General features: G+C 41.5%; 1 protein-coding gene across 1 annotated transcript in view; it reads right to left on the minus strand.

Annotated features, from left to right (window-relative positions):
• The window catches only part of LOC106611614 (gamma-aminobutyric acid receptor subunit alpha-6-like), a 45252-nt gene extending 29863 nt beyond the window's left edge, over nucleotides 1-15389 (minus strand). Inside the window, exons 1-7 of the mRNA XM_014212003.3 lie at nucleotides 14886-15389; nucleotides 14535-14653; nucleotides 12375-12442; nucleotides 12019-12239; nucleotides 10626-10708; nucleotides 8486-8629; nucleotides 7953-8105 (exon numbers count right to left, since the gene is read on the minus strand). Coding sequence (XP_014067478.2) covers nucleotides 7953-8105; nucleotides 8486-8629; nucleotides 10626-10708; nucleotides 12019-12239; nucleotides 12375-12442; nucleotides 14535-14653; nucleotides 14886-14971 — 874 coding nt within the window. The 5' untranslated portion in view covers nucleotides 14972-15389. The remainder of the gene's footprint in view (nucleotides 1-7952; nucleotides 8106-8485; nucleotides 8630-10625; nucleotides 10709-12018; nucleotides 12240-12374; nucleotides 12443-14534; nucleotides 14654-14885) is intronic.
• Nucleotides 15390-17533: the final 2144 nt, after the last annotated feature.

A 17533-nucleotide genomic window follows, 5' to 3' on the forward strand; every position in this document is an offset into this window, starting at 1 on the left:
TCCTCAACACTGGGGGCCGACAAGGGTGCCACGCACGTCTCCAACTCAATCATCAAGTTTGCAGAGGACACAACAGTAGTAGGTCTGATTACCAACAACAACAACACAGCCTACAGGGAGGGGGAGAGGGCCCTGGCGAAGTGGTGCCAGGACAATAACCTCTCCCTCAATGTCAACAAAACGGAGCTGATCGTGGACTTCAGGAGACAGCAGAGGGATCACGCTCCCTATCCACAATGGGGCCGCAGTGGACATCACTAACAACCTGAAATGGTCCATTCACACAGAGTGTGGTGAAGAAGGAGCAACTGTACCTCTAAAACTTCCATTCGGGCTTTATCACCCCCTGGTACGGCAACTGCAGGGCTGTTCAACCCCTACCATCTAGAAGGCGAAGACAATACAGGTGCATCAAAGCTGTGACCGAGAGACTGATCAACAGCTTCTATCTCCAGACCGTCAGACTGATCAACAGCTTCTATCTCCAGACCGTCAGACTGATCAACAGCTTCTATCTCCAGACCGTCAGACTGATCAACAGCTTCTATCTCCAGACCGTCAGACTGATCAACAGCTTCTATCTCCAGACCGTCAGACTGATCAACAGCTTCTATCTCCAGACCGTCAGACTGATCAACAGCTTCTATCTCCAGACCGTCAGACTGATCAACAGCTTCTATCTCCAGACCGTCAGACTGATCAACAGCTTCTATCTCCAGACCGTCAGACTGATCAACAGCTTCTATCTCCAGACCGTCAGACTGATCAACAGCTTCTATCTCCAGACCGTCAGACTGATCAACAGCTTCTATCTCCAGACCATCAGACTGTTAAAGAGTCACCACTAGACGGCCTCCGCCCAGTAACCTGTCCTGAAGTTTAGTTACTGTTACTAGCCGGCTACAACCCGGTACTCAACCCTACACCTTAGAGATTGCTGTCATTGAAAACTGGTCACTTTAATAATGTTTACATACTGTTTTACCCACTTCATATGTACAGTGTATATACACTGTACTCTAGTCAAAGCACATCCTGTTTATCTACTGCTGTACACACCTTTTCTATTCATATACTCTCCATAATGTCTATAAACACCATCATATATACAGTACCAGTCAAAAGTTTGGACACACCTACACATTCCAGTGTTTTTCTTTGTTTTACTATTTTCTACATTGTAGAATAATAGTGAAGACATCAACACTATTAAATAACACATATGGAATCATGTAGCAAGCAAAAAAGTTTTAAACAAATCAAAATATATTTTATATTTGAGATTCTTCAAAGTAGCCACCCTTTGCCTTACTGACAGCTTTACACACTCTTGGCATTTTCTCAACCAGCCTCATGAGGTAGTCACCTGGAATGCATTTCAATGAACAGGTGTGCCTTGTTAAAAGTTAATTTGTGGAATTTCTTTCTTAATGCATTTGAGTGAATCAGTTGTGTTGTGCCAAGGTAGGGGTGGTATACAGAAGATAGCCCTATTTGGTAAAAGACCAGTCCATATTATGGCAAGAAAAGCTCAAATAAGCAAAGAGAAATGACAGTCTATCAGTTCTTTTAGACATGAAGGTCAGTCAATCCGGAAAATGTCAAGAACTTTGAAAGTTTCAAGTGCAGTCGCAAAAACCATCAAGCTCTATGATGAAACTAGCTCTCATGAGGACCGCCACAGGAAAGGAAGACCCAGAGTTACCACTGCTGCAGAGGATAAGTTCATAAGAATTACCAGCCCAAATAAATGCTTCACAGAGTTCAAGTAACCGACATCTCAACATCAACTGTTCACAGAAGACTGTGTGAATCAGTCCTTCATGGCTGATTTGCTGCAAAGAAACCACCACTAAAGAACACCAATAATAATATGAGACTTGCTTGGGCAAAGAAACACGAGCAATGGACATTAGACCGGTGGATATCTGTCCTTTGGCCTGATGAGTCCAAATTTTTGATTTTTGGTTCCAACCAACGTGTCTTTGTGAGATGCAGAATAGGTGAACGAATGATCTCTGCATGTGTGGTTCCCACCGTGAAGCATGGAGGAGGAGGTGGGATGGTGCTTTGCTGGTGACAGCATTTATTTATTTAGAATAAGGCAGACTTAACCAGCCTGGCTACCACAGCATTTTGCAGCTTTACGCCATCCCATCTGGTTTGCTCTTAGTGGTACTATCATTTGTTTTTTCAACAGGACAATGACGCAACACACCTCCAGACTGTGTAAGGGCTATTTGAACAAGGAGAGTTATGGAGTGCTGCATCAGATGACCTGGCGTCCACAATCACCCGCAATTGAGATGGTTTGGGATGAGTTGGACCACAGAGTGAAGGAAAAGCAGCCAGTGCTCAGCATATGTGGAAACTCCTTCAAGACTGTTGGAAAAGCATTCAAGGTGAAGCTGGTTGAGAGAATGCCAAGAGTGTGCAAAGCCGATTTTTTTTGTTACTGTATTATTTCATAGTTTTGATGTCTTCACTATTATTCTTCAATGTAGAAAATAGTAAAAAAAAACAACAACAACAAAAAACATTGAATGAGTCGGTGTGTCCAAACTTTTTGTTACGTTACAGCCTTATTCTAAAATGGATTAAAGTAATAATTTCTCATCAATCTACACACAATAGACAATAATGACAAAGTGAAAACAGGTTTTTAGAAATGTTAGCAAATTTATTAGAAATAAAAAACAGAACTAATTTATGTAAGTATTCAGACTCTTTGCTATGAGACTCGAAATTGAGCTCAGGTGCTTCCTGTTTCCATTGATCATCCTTGAGATGTTTTTACAACTTGATTGGAGTCCACCTATGGTATATTCAATTGATTGGACACACAGCTGTCCATATAAGTTCCCACAGTTGACAGTGAAATGTCAGAGCAAAAACCAAGCCATGAGGTCGAAGGAATTGTCCGTAGAGCTACGAGACAGGATTGTGTCAGGGAAAGGTGACCAAAAAATGTCTGCAGCATTGAATGTCCAAGAACACAGTGGCCTCCATCATTATTAAAAGGAAGAAGTTTGGATCCATCAAGACTCTTCCTAGAGCTGGCCACCTGGTCAAACTGAGCAAGCAGGGGAGAAGGGCTTTGTTCAGAGTGGTGACCAAGAACCCGATGGTCACTCTGACAGAGCTACAGAGTTCCTTTGTGGAGATGGGAGAACCTTCCCAGAAGGACACCATCTCTGCAGCACTCCACCAATCAGGTATTTATGGTAAAGTGGCCAGACGAAAGCCACTCCTCATTAAAAGGCACATGACAGCCCGCTTGGAGTTTGCCAAAAGGCACCTAATGGACTCAGACCATGAGAAACAAGATTCTCTGGCCTGATGAAACCAAGATTGAATGAACTCTTTGGCCTGAATGCCAAGCGTCACGTCTGAAACCTGGCACTATCCCTACGGTGAAGCACGGTGATGGCAGCATCATGCTGTGGGGATGTTTTTCAGTGGCAAGAACTGGGAGACTAGTCAGGATCGAGGGAAAGATGAACGGAGCAGTACAGAAAGATCTGCTCTTGAGAGCTCAGAACCTCAGACTGGGGCGAAGGTTCACCTTCCAATAGGACAACTACCCAAAGCACACAGCCAAGACAAGGCAGGAGAGGCTTCGGGACAAGTCTCTGAATGTCCTTGAATGGCCCAGCCAGAGCCCGGACTTGAACCCGATCAAACATCTCTGAAGAGACCTGAAAATAGCTGTGCAGCGTTGCTCCCCATCCAACCTGACAGAGCTTGATAGGATCTGCAGAGAAGAATGGGAGAAACTCCCCATGTGTGCCAAGCTTGTAGCGTCATACCCAAGAAGACTCGAGGCTGTAATCATTGCCACAGGTGCTTCAACAAAGTACTGACTAAAGGATCTGAAAACTTATATAAATGTAACATTTCAGTTTTTAATGTTTAATAAATGTTTTTTGCTTTGTCATTACGGGGTATTGTCTGTAGATGAAGAAAAAAAACTATTTAATAAAAAGTCAAGAGTCTGAATACTTTCCAAATGCACTGTATACACACACAGTATATATATATATATATATATATATATATATATATATATATATATATATATATATACATACATATACATACACATACATACATACATACATACATACATACATACAGCTCTTGAAAAAATTAAGAGACCACTGCAAAATTATCAGTTAGTCTGGTTTTACTATGTGTTTGGGTAAAATTAACATTTTTGTTTTATACTATAAACTGACAACATTTATCCCTAATCCCCCCCCAAATATTGTCATTTAGAGCATTTATTTGCAGAAAATGATAACTGGTCAAAATAACAAAAAAAGATGCAGTGTTGTCAGACCTTGAATAATGCAAAGAAAATAAGTTAATATTCATTTTTAAACAACACAATACTAACGTTTTAACTTAGGAAGAGTTCAGAAATCAATATTTGGTGGAATAACCCTGATTTAAAATCACAGCTTTCATGTGTCTTGGCATGCTCTCCACCAGTCTTTCACATTGATGTTGGGTGACTTTATGCCACTCCTGGTGCAAAAATTCAAGCAGCTCGGCTTTGTTTGATGGCTTGTGACCATCCATCTTCCTCTTGATCACATTCCAGAGGTTTTCAATGGGGTTCAGGTCTGGAGATTGGGCTGGCCATGACAGGGACTTGATCTGGTGATTCTCCATCCACACCTTGATTGACCTGGCTGTGTGCCATGGAGCATTGTCCTGCTAGAAAAACCAATCCTCAGAGTTGGGGAACATTGTCAGAGCAGAAGGAAGCAAGATTTCTTCCAGGACAACCTTGTACGTGGCTTGATTCATGCGTCCTTTACAAAGACAAATCTGCGTGATTCCAGCCTTGCTGAAGCACCCCCAGATCATCACCGATCCTCCACCAAATTTCACATTGGGTGCAAGACTCTGTGGCTTGTAGGCCTCTCCAGGTCTAGCACCCACTGTGAAATTTGGTATTTGGGAGAAATGTTGTCACTAGTTTATAGAATAAAACAAAAATGTTAATTTTACCCAAACATACCTATAAATAGTAAAACCAGAGAAACTGATAATTTTGTAGTCGTCTCTTAATTTTTTCCAGACATACATACATACATACATACATACATACATACATACATACAGTTGAAGTCGGAAGTTTACATAAACCTTAGCCAAATACATTTAAACTCAGTTTTTCACAATTCCTGACATTTAATCCCAGTAAACATTCCCTGTTTTAGGTCAGTTAGGATCACCACTTTATTTTAAGAATGTGAAATGTCGGAATAATAGTAGAGAGAAGGACTTATTTCAGCTTTTATTTCTTTCATCACATTCCCAGTGGGTCAGAAGTTTACATACACTCAATTAGTATTTGGTAGCATTGCCTTTAAATGGTTTAACTTGGGTCAAACGTGTCGGGTAAACTTCCACAAGCTTCCCACAATAAGTTGGGTGAATTTTGGCCCATTCCTCCTGACAGAGCTGGTGTAACCGAGTCAGGTTTGTAGGCCTCCTTTCTCGCACACACTTTTTCTGTTCTGCCCACAAATCTTCTATGGGATTGAGGTCAGGGCTTTGTGATGGCCACTCCAATACCTTGACTTTGTTGTCGTTAAGCCATTTTGCCACAACTTTGGAAGTATGCTTGAGGTCATTGTCCATTTGGAAGACCCATTTGCGACCAAGCTTTAACTTCCTGACTGATGTCTTGAGATGTTGCTTCAATATATCCACATAATTTTCCTTCTTCAAGATGCCATCAATTTTGTGAAGTGCACCAGTCCCTCCTGCAGCAAAGCACCCCCACAACATGATGCTACACGGTTGGGATGGTGTTCTTCGGCTTGCAAGCCTCCCCATTTTTCCTCCAAACATAACGATGGTCATTATAGCCAAACAGTTCTATTTTTTTTCATCAGACCAGAGGACATTTCTCCAAAAAGTACGATCTTTGTCCCCATGTGCAGTTGCAAACCGTAGTCTGGCTTTTTTATGGTGGTTTTGGAGCAGTGGCTTCTTCCTTGCTGAGCGGCCTTTCAGGTTATGTCGATATAGGACTCGTTTTACTGTGGATATAGATACTTTTGTACCTGTTTCCTCCAGCATCTTCACAAGGTCCTTTGCTGTTGTTCTGGGATTGATCTGCACTTTTCGCACCAAAGTACGTTCATCTCTAGAAGACAGAACGCGTCTCCTTCCTGAGCGGTATGACAGCTGCGTGGTCCCATGCTTGTTTATACTTGTGTACTATTGTTTGTACAGATGAATGTGGTACCTTGAGGCGTTTGGAAATTGCTCCCAAGGATGAACCAGACTTGTGGAGGTCTACAATTTGTTGTCTTGGCTGTTTTCTTTTTGATTTCCCCATGATGCCAAGCAAAGAGGCACCGAGTTTGAAGGTAGACCTTGAAATACAGACACAGGTACACCTCCAATTGACTCAAATTATGTCAATTAGCCCATCAGAAGCTTCCAAAACCATGACATCATTTTCTGGAATTTTCCAAGCTGTTTAAAGGCACAGTCAACTTAGTGTATGTAAACTTCTGACCCACTGGAATTTTGATGCAGTGAATTATAAGTGAAATAATCTGTCTGTAAACAATTGTTGGAAAAATTACTTGTGTCATGCACAAAGTAGATGTCCTAACCGACTTGCCAAAACTATAGTTTGTTAACAAGATATTTGTGGAGTGGTTGAAAAACGACTTTTAATGACTCCAACCTAAGTGTATGTAAACTTCTGACTTCAACTGTGTGTGTATATATATATATATACATACATACATACATAGTGCCTTCGGAAAGTATTCAGAACCATGCATTCAACCGAAATGTGTCTTCCGAATTTAACCCAAACCAATCAATTGCTATATATTGGAACACTGCAATTGGTTGCCAAAAATTCTGGGGTGGGGCTTAGCGAAGGGTGAATTATGTAATACAGTATGAGATGTCCCAAGCTCAGGGGTAACACATAAGAAAGGCTGATTTTCATGGAGTACTTGTAAAACACAGGTTAATGAAAGTAATGGAAATGTGCTGTGGTATTGAGAAGTTCTAGAGCAGGGGTTCTCAAACCTTTTCATTCAGGCCCCCTTTCCAGCATTGGGGAACATCCCCACCCCCGTTATGGGTGAGCACGCACCACGTCTATTTCTATGGGCATAAGCACTGTTCATGACACAAACTTTTTACACCCCTCTTATTGGCGGAGATAACATTTTGCAGGTTTAAAGCAAATTTTCATGCAGTTCTCTACATTTTGCCATGTCTAATGTGTATTCATTAGAAAACAATCTATGGGCTAAAAATCCTGGCAAAGAAAATACGTTAGCTGACATGGGCTAGTTGAACAGGACATTTCTGACAAGTTATAAATAACTCTAAGGTATGCAATGACTGACATGACAAGAGGAAAACTGATGATGCACTACCCAATTTAGAAATTGCACCTTGTGCATTCTACTATGACAACTTTCAAGAGTAAGATGGAAGCCCATTTGTTAACAAACAGAAGTGGTAGGGCCCCACTGTGGGTGGAGTCAGAGATTGAGGAGTGCACCTTTAAGTTGGGAACCTTGTGCACCTTGCATGGAATTAGAGTACCTTTAAGGCTACCTTACCTGATGTTAAGTAAATATCCTCTGTTTGCTTGGTCTCCTATGGACTTCTGTTTGTAAACAAATGGGCAGGTATTGGCAAATGCAACTGCCACTTGATGGATAACAACAATGGAAGTATAACACACATTTAATAAATCGTAGCCCTTAATTATTATGTAAGAGGCTAAAGACAGCAAAGTCCATTGTTCATCCGCACATAGTCACAAAATGAAAATGGAGACAGAGACACACAGTTGAGGCACTTCACTCTTCACACACACTTCACATGTGGATCTTCTCTGCCTCTCAAAATAAGTACTTTACAGAATGGCGGGATTTGTGTGCAATACGTACCGAAGACTGTTCGAGCCGGGACCGATTCTTTATTTATCCAGAAGGACACTTGGGAGAGGATTACTGTCATGATGCAGGGGATATACGTCTGAATCATGAAGTAGCCCATTTTCCGCTTCAAGTGGAAGTATACTGTCATCACCACGTATTCACCTGGAGGATAGCCATAGATGTGACGGTTGATTCGTTCCATAAAAAACAGACTGACATGAGACAATGAGCACAAGCACAGAAAATGATGTACTCCAGCTAGTTTGTATTGTGTCTTCACTGTTCTCTGAGGGATACAGCGTCAAACAAAATCAATAATTTTTACTGACACCATAGAGTGCCTTTGGAGACAGCGTAAAAGTGAATCATGATCAAATAAAAATATGACTAGACTAGTTATTTTGGACAAAGCTACTGTACAGAAAACATTCCAAACTTAATTAAGAAGTGAAGAAGAAATTACAATGTTTATTAACAAAGAATGGCATCACTATCATCAGAGTTGGGGATATCTACTGTATCTTACCAATGGCCTACCATACCTGTGATTGACTTGACCTCCTCACTGCTGACAGTGTGGCCAATGAGATCATACTGTACTAGGCTGGAGGATTCTGGGGGAACCTCCACTGAATACTGTGGTCCTTTGGTCCAGGTATATATCATCTCTGTTTTAGGGTATGCATCTGAGGGGAGAGAAGGAAAATATATGTATTAAACTCTCAAGTGGGGGGTTAAGGCAAATTCAAAATTGTAGCTGAAATGAAAAAACATGTACAATGGAGGTACTGAGCTGAGAGAGAGATATAATAGGGCCTTTATTGTGAGAGAGAGAGAGCGTCATTAAGTGGAAATGTTAAAATGGTAGTCTATGAGAGTATGACTACTGTATGCAAGTGATATCCTCTTCATAACTCTAAGCTTTGTGAACATGATAAATGTTTCTATCTCCCTCATCTAGTCAGTTGATCACAATGCATTTCAAAGACACAATGATGTGTGATGTGATGGTGTGCAGTCCAGTTACGCATGGTTTCCACACTTTATCTGTACATCCCTCACTGGCTTAATACATACAGACGTTGAAGATTACCTGAAATAGTGCACTCTGGATTTTTAGAGACCTTTTCCTCATAATTTGATTGAAAATGAGTAGTACAGTAGCATGGTAATAAAGGGTGTGGGTGTCTACTGTGTGCTCAAAATGTAGACCTCTGTGTGCTCAATGAGTCTGCTTTTCAACAAACTGCCAGGTCTCACAAGCTCTTTGTTACATGTAAAAGTCTTTGCATATCCAACGTTGCAAAAATAGTGCAAAAACTTTGAAATGTGACATGAGGGTTCATACAAGAGGGCTGAAAGAAGAAAAAAACAACACATGCTTGGGTTCATGTCGGGGTCTGTTCCCGTTTGTCGTTTCCCACAGGGGACTCAAAGTCGGCATGACACCAACTGCGCAGGGAAAATGGGTCGGCTGGGGCGTTGTGGAGTGGACTGCTGCCGGGGTGCCAACTCACACTAGCTCTGGAGAGATCCAGAATAGGTCTGAGCTAACCTGGGGCGGGAAGAGGGATTCTGACCTTTCCCGAGCTACAGGCCCCATCAGATGCAGCGTCTGCTTCCCTGATTCTGGGCCAGGATGGGAGGATGGGATTTGGGGAAGGTACTATGTTAAACCAAGAATAATGTAACTGAATGATAAGTGAGGAATCTATTTTGTCCTCTGCCTCTACAATGTCACAATTGCTGATAATAGATTGGGGGAGGGTTGGGAAGTGCATGGGAAACCATCCTCCGATCCTCCTCCTTTCTTTTGCTTTTCCCTCAGTAGATGCTATCTTTAAATCGCTACTGTTTTCTGATAAGACAGAACCCTCATTTGAAAACTTCTTCCATTGGAGATAAGTCACTGTTTTGCTGACCGTTACGCTCATTATGAACAATAGTGCTGAATTTGGGTTTCTTTGTTCTGTTTTTGGTACAAAATGAATGTCATGTATTATTAGCGTCAATGTGAGAAAAAAGCAAATTACTTCTTACTTGAGGAATATGTATGAAATTCCAAAATATGACAAAACGGGAAGAATACCACAAGCTTGACACTGCATATGGGGACGGTAATGGTAGTATTTTTCTCAAAAACAAACTGGTAAAAAAAAAAAAAAAAGTGACACACTGGGATATATTGAGTACATCTACACATTTCAGACAGAAGATGTGGTATATTATCTGTAACAAATGCAAGTCTGCAAAACGTTGGCGGGATGCTGAAGTTGGTGGGAAAACGTCTTGTGTGAAAGGTGTATAGGTGGGTTTAAATTTGTCATGTTTTTAAAAACCCTACCCCTTTCAGATATACCAAAAAGCAGGGGAAAAGAAGCCGGCTGGTAAATTGGTGTGATCTGTGTATGAAAATATGCATTTTTTTAAACATTGCAAACTAAATCAATCAGGACAAAGAACTGTTAGAGCATGTAAACACAAACAGTGTCAGGTTTAATATCTGCTAAGAAACGGTATAGTCGGATTTGCATTGGGGTGTATTTCAATACATAGTGTTCAAGAAGTATGCATGTCATACAATTTATTAGTCTCATGAGAAGAATGAAGAACCGCTTTTTTAAGTCACTTCTCAAGCCACTTCTATTAGAATAGACTTAAAGTATATCATATCATACTTACAGCTTCCAAACTTGAGAGGGCATGCATGTCCATCCATGGGGAAGTCCACAAGCTTCATGGGACACTCTGCACTGATAGTCAACCTATGGGGACACATACATCTAAACATATTGAAACTAATGGGAGTTGGAGAGAGTAGGGACCCCTCCAAACAGAAGACAAACATGTATCATATCCATAAAGTGGAGAACTACCTTTAGGATGGATACTGTAGGTAGGCTGAGAAGCACATGCTGACCAAACTAGCTCCATCATGCGCATGTTGATTTTGCCTATCCCCGCCAGACGTGTTCATGACACGCAGGTTAAAATACCAAAACCAACTGTGAACCAACTATATTGTTTTGGGGACAGGTCGAAACCCATTAAACATTCATGGACATTTAGCTAGCTTGTTGTTGCTAGCTAATTTGTCTTGGGAGATAAACACTGGGTTGTTATTTTTACCTGAAATGCATGTGACCCATTTCAAGAAGGTAGGCGTATGTCGAACGTCACTACTTCACAGGAGAGGCATTGGAATGTTTTGTTTTTATATTTTTTTTAATCAAAATGCTTTTTGGGCAGAAATGCCTTCTGGAACATGTGAACTTTCATGTGCCTTAAGAGGGTGTGAACAATGCTGAATAGATGTCGACAAAGAGCAGCTCTTCAGTGGGTGTACCAAAACATTCTAGGGCCATTTTCTCAAAAGTGGGGTTACAAGTTGATCAACTTTCAAAGCAGAATCACTTTCCCATTATTCCTCAACATCAGTGTACGATATAGCATTTTGTAGCTCTGCATCTCTACTTTTATCCAATGTAAAAACACAATGTTTCTAATTTTTCTACATAAGACTGAATCGAGGCGGTGGATCACATATGTTCCTTTTTTTTGCTGGATCTTTTTAGAATTTTGGGTCACACAAAATCGTATGTTCTCTACTCTGACAATTGATCCACAGATAAAAGGGGAAACTTAGTTTTTCTTTGATTAATTTATCCTTGTTCATTCTCCTTTTGCTCCCCCTCCTTCTTCTGCTTCTCCTTCTTCTTCTGTGGATTTTATATAGCGGTTGGCAACCAACTTTAAGGTGCATTTCTGCCACCAACTGGACTGGACTGGAGTGTGGCTTAAACTCTCAATCACCCAGGTGGGTTAGTATGTGTCTAAAAACCAATGAGTAGATGGGAGAGGCAGGACTTGCAGTGCGTCAAGCATCTAAAATATAATATATTTTAGCACCTGGCTTTGCAGACGCCCGCGAGCAGTTTGGATGCATGTGTACATTTATTTTGCAACGCTCACACACCCAACGCTGATTGTTTGGACAGGATGTTAGCATGGTGAAAAACTGGCATGCTGGGTAATGTATGCATCATGGTGTAAAGCATTTTGGTATATGTAGTACCTCATGGTGTAAAGAATCGTGCCGTTCTTCATGATGCGGAACAACCTGTTGGGGGCAGTCATGTTGTGTGCCACAGACTTCTTGCCATTCCTAAAGAAGGTGTCAGGAGTCCACACATTGGCGACCATCATGTTGTTGAGTCGGAGGATCTCAATAGGACCCTCATACCTCAGCCTCCTGTCGACCCATGTCTGTCTGAAGAACACGTCCATGGTGTACTCCTGAGGAAGCAGAAACCAAAATCGAAACAGTTAAGGTTGTCTTTTTTCTTCTATGAAACGTTAAATGTATTGTCTACACGAATCAAACTTTTTTTAGGCCATTCATCTGTTTCAAGTTGTTGATTCGGTACATACCATTTCAACATCAGAGACAGGCCCAAAACTTGTCACATAAATGTCTGTTTTCACCTCTGTCACCGGACCTATTGAGAGAAAAATTCAATCAGTTTCACAATATACCCAAGCTATATCTAGAATATCCTAAGCACATCACATCATAGCCCCAGAAGCATTGCTTCTGCATTGATTGCTCTTTGGGGTTTTATGCTGGGTATCTGAAATGCGCTTTGTGACAACTGCTGATGTAAAAAGGACTTTATAAAATGAATGTGATTAATTGAAGTGACCTTAGACAAGTACAGTGCCTTGAACTTTTTTTCACATTTCGTTGCATTACAAAGTGGGATTAAAATAGATGATGTTATTTACACAAAATACTATAATGTCAAAGTAAAAAAAAAAGCTTTTTTTGCAACATGGCACTAAAGTAATGCAAAAACAATAATAAAAATAAAGCAAAGGAATAGACTTTTTGGCCTAAATGCAAAGCCTTATGTGTCATAACCATCGTCGTCGTCTGAGGAGGAAGAAGCAGCGGATAAATTGCTCATCTTCGTATTTATTGAAGGTACACACTTAAACAAAATGCCGACGAAAAACCAGTCCCATCAGGTGCACTGACTATACAAGGAAACAACCACCCACAAACACAAGAGAAAATAAACCCACTTAAATATGGCCTCCAATTAGAAGCAACAACAACCAGCTGCCTCTAATTGGAGATCGTTCCCAAAACTAACATAGATATAGAAAAACTAGAAAACCCACATAGAAATAGAAAACATAGAACATAAACCAAAACCCCGAAACACAGTAATAAATACTTATCTAATACTTATCTAATCAAGATATATTAGTGTTTTTTTTTTCATTAATGTTTATTGTTCTTGCACTTTGATATTTTGTGAAGATTGTTGACAAAAAATGACACATCCACTTTAGTCCCACTTTGAAAACAATAAAATGTGAAGAAATCCAAGGGGTCTGTATACTTTCTATAGGCACTCTTGTTCTGGTTTATTAGACTAGCCTTTATGAACCAATCCTCAACTGAATTTAAGTAGACCTAGTTATATTCACATGTAGGCCTGTCATGGAATAATATGTAAAACATAATACCACAGTAACAGCCTAACATTTGCCAAAAGTTGGGTTGATAGTGCTGTGGAGATGTGTGCCAAAACCCTACAGTATATGCAATAGCCAGCAACTTATGCCTACCTAATAACCTGCACCAGGTTCTAAGCTTTTATATAATGCAGTGAACCAGAGATAAATAGGTTTAAAACATACATTTCTGGGAGTAAGCCGATCAGTATATAACTTATGCACACTTGGTGAGTTTTGAAGTTTACGCGCACTAAGGTAGAATCTTTTTGAGGGTGGAGTTGAAGGACGTATCCTAAGGTAGGCTATTTTCAAACACACCGCCAAGTCTATAATGAAAGAAAAATAGCTTACTTTTTCGTTATTAATTCACATTCAAGCATACAGTCTTTAAACATGTGTGTGTCTGGTACTTGGTGCTCGTGGAGAATTTGACACAAGAAAACGACACTGCACTCTTTCTATGTAAATAGTGCAATAAGCGGCTTTCCCCACAGCGATTAGACTACATATCTAAACTCGCTTAAACATTTGAAGGTAGCCTACCGTTTTCAGTTGCACACACGCATCAAAGCAGTGATTATAAGAAAGTGTTAATTCAGGTTATGACGACTGGCTTTTGAAACATGGAATGTCGTTTCACATCTGTGGGAGGCAGTAGTCGTGGCTCAGTGGAGGAACATGTCTCATTTGAAACAGTAGGCTACGGAAAAGCTCATGCCCTCTGGTTGAAAAATACTATGTGATTTTGATCTGTCAACCTCATAGCCTATTTAAACAACTAAAATCAATAAAATTGATTTATAAAGCCCTTTTTACATCAGCAGATGTCACAAAGTGCAATACAGAAACCCAGCCTAAAACCCCAAACGGCAAGCAATGCAGAAGCTTGGTGGCTTGGAAAAACTCACTAGAAAGGCAGGAACCTAGGAAGAACCCTAGGGAGGAACCAGGCTCTGGGGCATTGGTACAATAGTGGAAATCATAGTCGCTCATCTCTTTGAACCACTGTAGCACACAAACTAATTGGACAGCCGAAAACTGTCACCGTTTCAGGTATGTACCTACCCCCAAATCCAGGTCGCAGTCTGTTGTCATACCCGTCCAGTAGTCTGTCTAAAATGCGTGTGAAATTCTCGGGATATATTCTGTCATCCTTTTTTATCGTTCCAGAGATTCTCTTTACACTGAAAAACGACACAAATAATCAAAATGATTTGTTATCGTGAAATACAGTAGCCTCTCCGATACCCAAGCTATGGATGACAAAATTAACATTAGGAGTCGATCTTATCACAATTACAGCACTTTCAGATTTCAGCACCTAGAGTCTTCAGGACCATGGGCAGTGGCACCAGCGCAGCGCCAATCTGACAGGAACAAAATATTCCCCACAGATCATGTATCCTCGGAACTCACCAAGCAATCAAGCAGAAAAAGTAGAAGAGAGTCGAAATGTAACTGGGGTACATCGCAGTTACCATCTCCTTCTTGGCAGAAACCATCTTTGCATGCCATACTTTAAGCCTCTTCACATCTCCCTTCGCCAAATGTATTGTCCCAACATGGAAAGATTAAAACCAGAGAGACAGAGAGAACGGAATGGCGCCAATGCAACTTCAGCAGCATCTCCCGTTATCGCCAGGGGGAAAAAAAGCCCTTGCCAACTGAGCATCTGAACGCGTGCACCTTTCCTGCTGTCGCCCGATGACTGAACCAAAAACAGTCTTCTCTCAGTTGTTGGCATCCACCCCAAGTCCAGTAGGTATCCTCTGTTTCACTCCACGGTTTGACTTGAGAGATTAGAATAGACGTGAACTGTGCTGCGTTGAAACGCAAGGTTTTATGGAAAAATTGGGTTGTCCGTCTACCGCGCAATAAATCCAGTGGTGAGACCAACAGCGAGAGAATCAGGGCACAACAACCAGCTTTCGATTCAAGATCTGACTGCTTATAGTTAGTTACTCCCCCACCCACCCCCCCAGAGCTCAATGAAACACATCTGATGTTGTCAAAGCCATGATCACAATAGTGCTGTTACACTTTTTCATTTAGAGTGGACCATATGCTCAGCCATATTAGGCAAAATATCTTTTAGCGTGAAAATGCCAGATTGCAAACTAAATTTGTGTTTGTCCATCACTTCACCTCACCTAAAGCAATTGATGAGAATTAAGGAGTCCTGAGTCTGTATAAGACTGAACAATTTATTAATCTACAGCCTAAATTCAAATGGGTCAGTCTTGTCGCAATACGCAATCAGGAATACACACACAGTAGTGTAGCGGAACTGGCCACAAGCCATGTGCCGCTTCACAGATTTCTCTGCACCCGAGAGAGGAGCTTCAGAGTGCGTGGGTCATATCTTTACAGATAAGGAGGGCTTTGTCAAAAAGTGTTTGTGCCTGTCACAGTTTATAGTGAACCCCTAACTCCACACAACACATTATTTAAAGTTATCCAGCGCACAACCCCAACACAGACGACCAGGACAGGTAAGTATGCTCGAAGGCAAGTTTTATTCCCAATTCATAGGTTAACATACTGGACCCCCCTTTCCTACCTCCCACAGCAGACTGTACTGTTCCCCAGACTGTCAGCACAGCAGATCCTCCCTTCAGGTAGGTTACTCCCAGGATAAGTAGTATGACCTGCAAAAGTGACATACTACAAGACACTACACACTGAATTATTCTGTTAGGGCATTGCAAACAATACCTTTATTATAATGGAAGGCACTGCAAACAATATGGTGAAAGGCACTGCAAATCTCATTAGTGCTTGCTCTACTCTGCCCCCCCCCCCCCCCCGAAAGAGACAGGACAACATGTAGTCGAGAGGGTGGGGATAGGTTCTCAATTTCTGGGGCCTGAGAAACCTGATCCCCACAAAAATCTTTAAGAAATGTCTGTCTGGCGATCTGCCGAAGGCCGCACAGCTCCTGATCTGGAACACGCCCGGTCTGGGACTCTGCCTGGCGAAGTCACCGATACCGCCGCTTCCGGCACTGGGAACGAGAAAGAGATCCCACAGGGCAACCTGCCGCAATGGTGGCTTTCAGTGGTTTGGCAAAATGGTTCAGAGGGAAACCTAGCGTAAGGGAAACACGAAGAATTATGTCCGTTACTGGGTGGCCCTATAAACTCCCAGATGCACGTTGTACCAATACCTCTCTTGGTCCACTGATCGCCTTTCGGATTACAGCTTCACAGCCCCAGCTCGTTGTCCGCAGCTGCTAACTTCCTCTTTTGAATTTGCCATTAAGAATTCTTGCAGACACTGATAAAATGCAATCACAGAAAAATAAAGACAGACAAGATTTTCGAACTTGCATAGGGGATAGTACCCCTCCCAACAATTGTTTTTGCAAAAGGTTAGGCAAGCTTCTGAAGAGGCATTTTCCACTCAGTTCCCTAACAAGAACCACGCATAACACAAGGTTTTAAACGGAAACAACAGCCAATCCCGTCAACCTGTCTGATTTGCGAACTCACAGCCTAATCACAGTCTAATCACACCAGCCCCGCCACCCACTTATTCACTCAATCTGTCTCATCTCATTCCTTGTCTGTGTGTGCCCCTGAGTCTATGCCCCTGAAGGCTTGGTGCGGGTAAAATGTTAAGGGACAGACAAGATGTCTGGTTTCCACGAACCTGGTTATGCCACTTGGCTTTTAAAGTGCAGCTGATCTGCAACCAGACAGTATATAACTGTCTAGGCTCTTACACAGTACTGCCTTTAACAGAGGAGACGCTAATTAGGACTCGATGGTTGGGAGGCTGAACAACGTGTTGGCAACTCAGGAGGTTGTATTGGAGCTAGAAATGTGCATAGAGTGAACAATCAGAGTGAACCTGGTATGGTTCCCTATTCCAGGGATCATCAACTAGATTCAACCACTGGGATGTTTTCTCTTGAGTGGATGGTCTGGGGGCCAAAAATAATTTATTGATTACATATTGACTGTATGAAGCCCAAACGGATATCATGTTTGACTAAAACATAGTAATTTAAAACCTTACTTACTTTTGTATCTGATCACGTGTCTCTCTATTATGTGTGGGAA

The sequence above is a fragment of the Salmo salar genome, chromosome 09, assembly GCF_965601325.2.
Source record: "Salmo salar chromosome 09, fSalSal1, whole genome shotgun sequence".
Taxonomy (NCBI): Eukaryota; Metazoa; Chordata; class Actinopteri; order Salmoniformes; family Salmonidae; genus Salmo; species Salmo salar.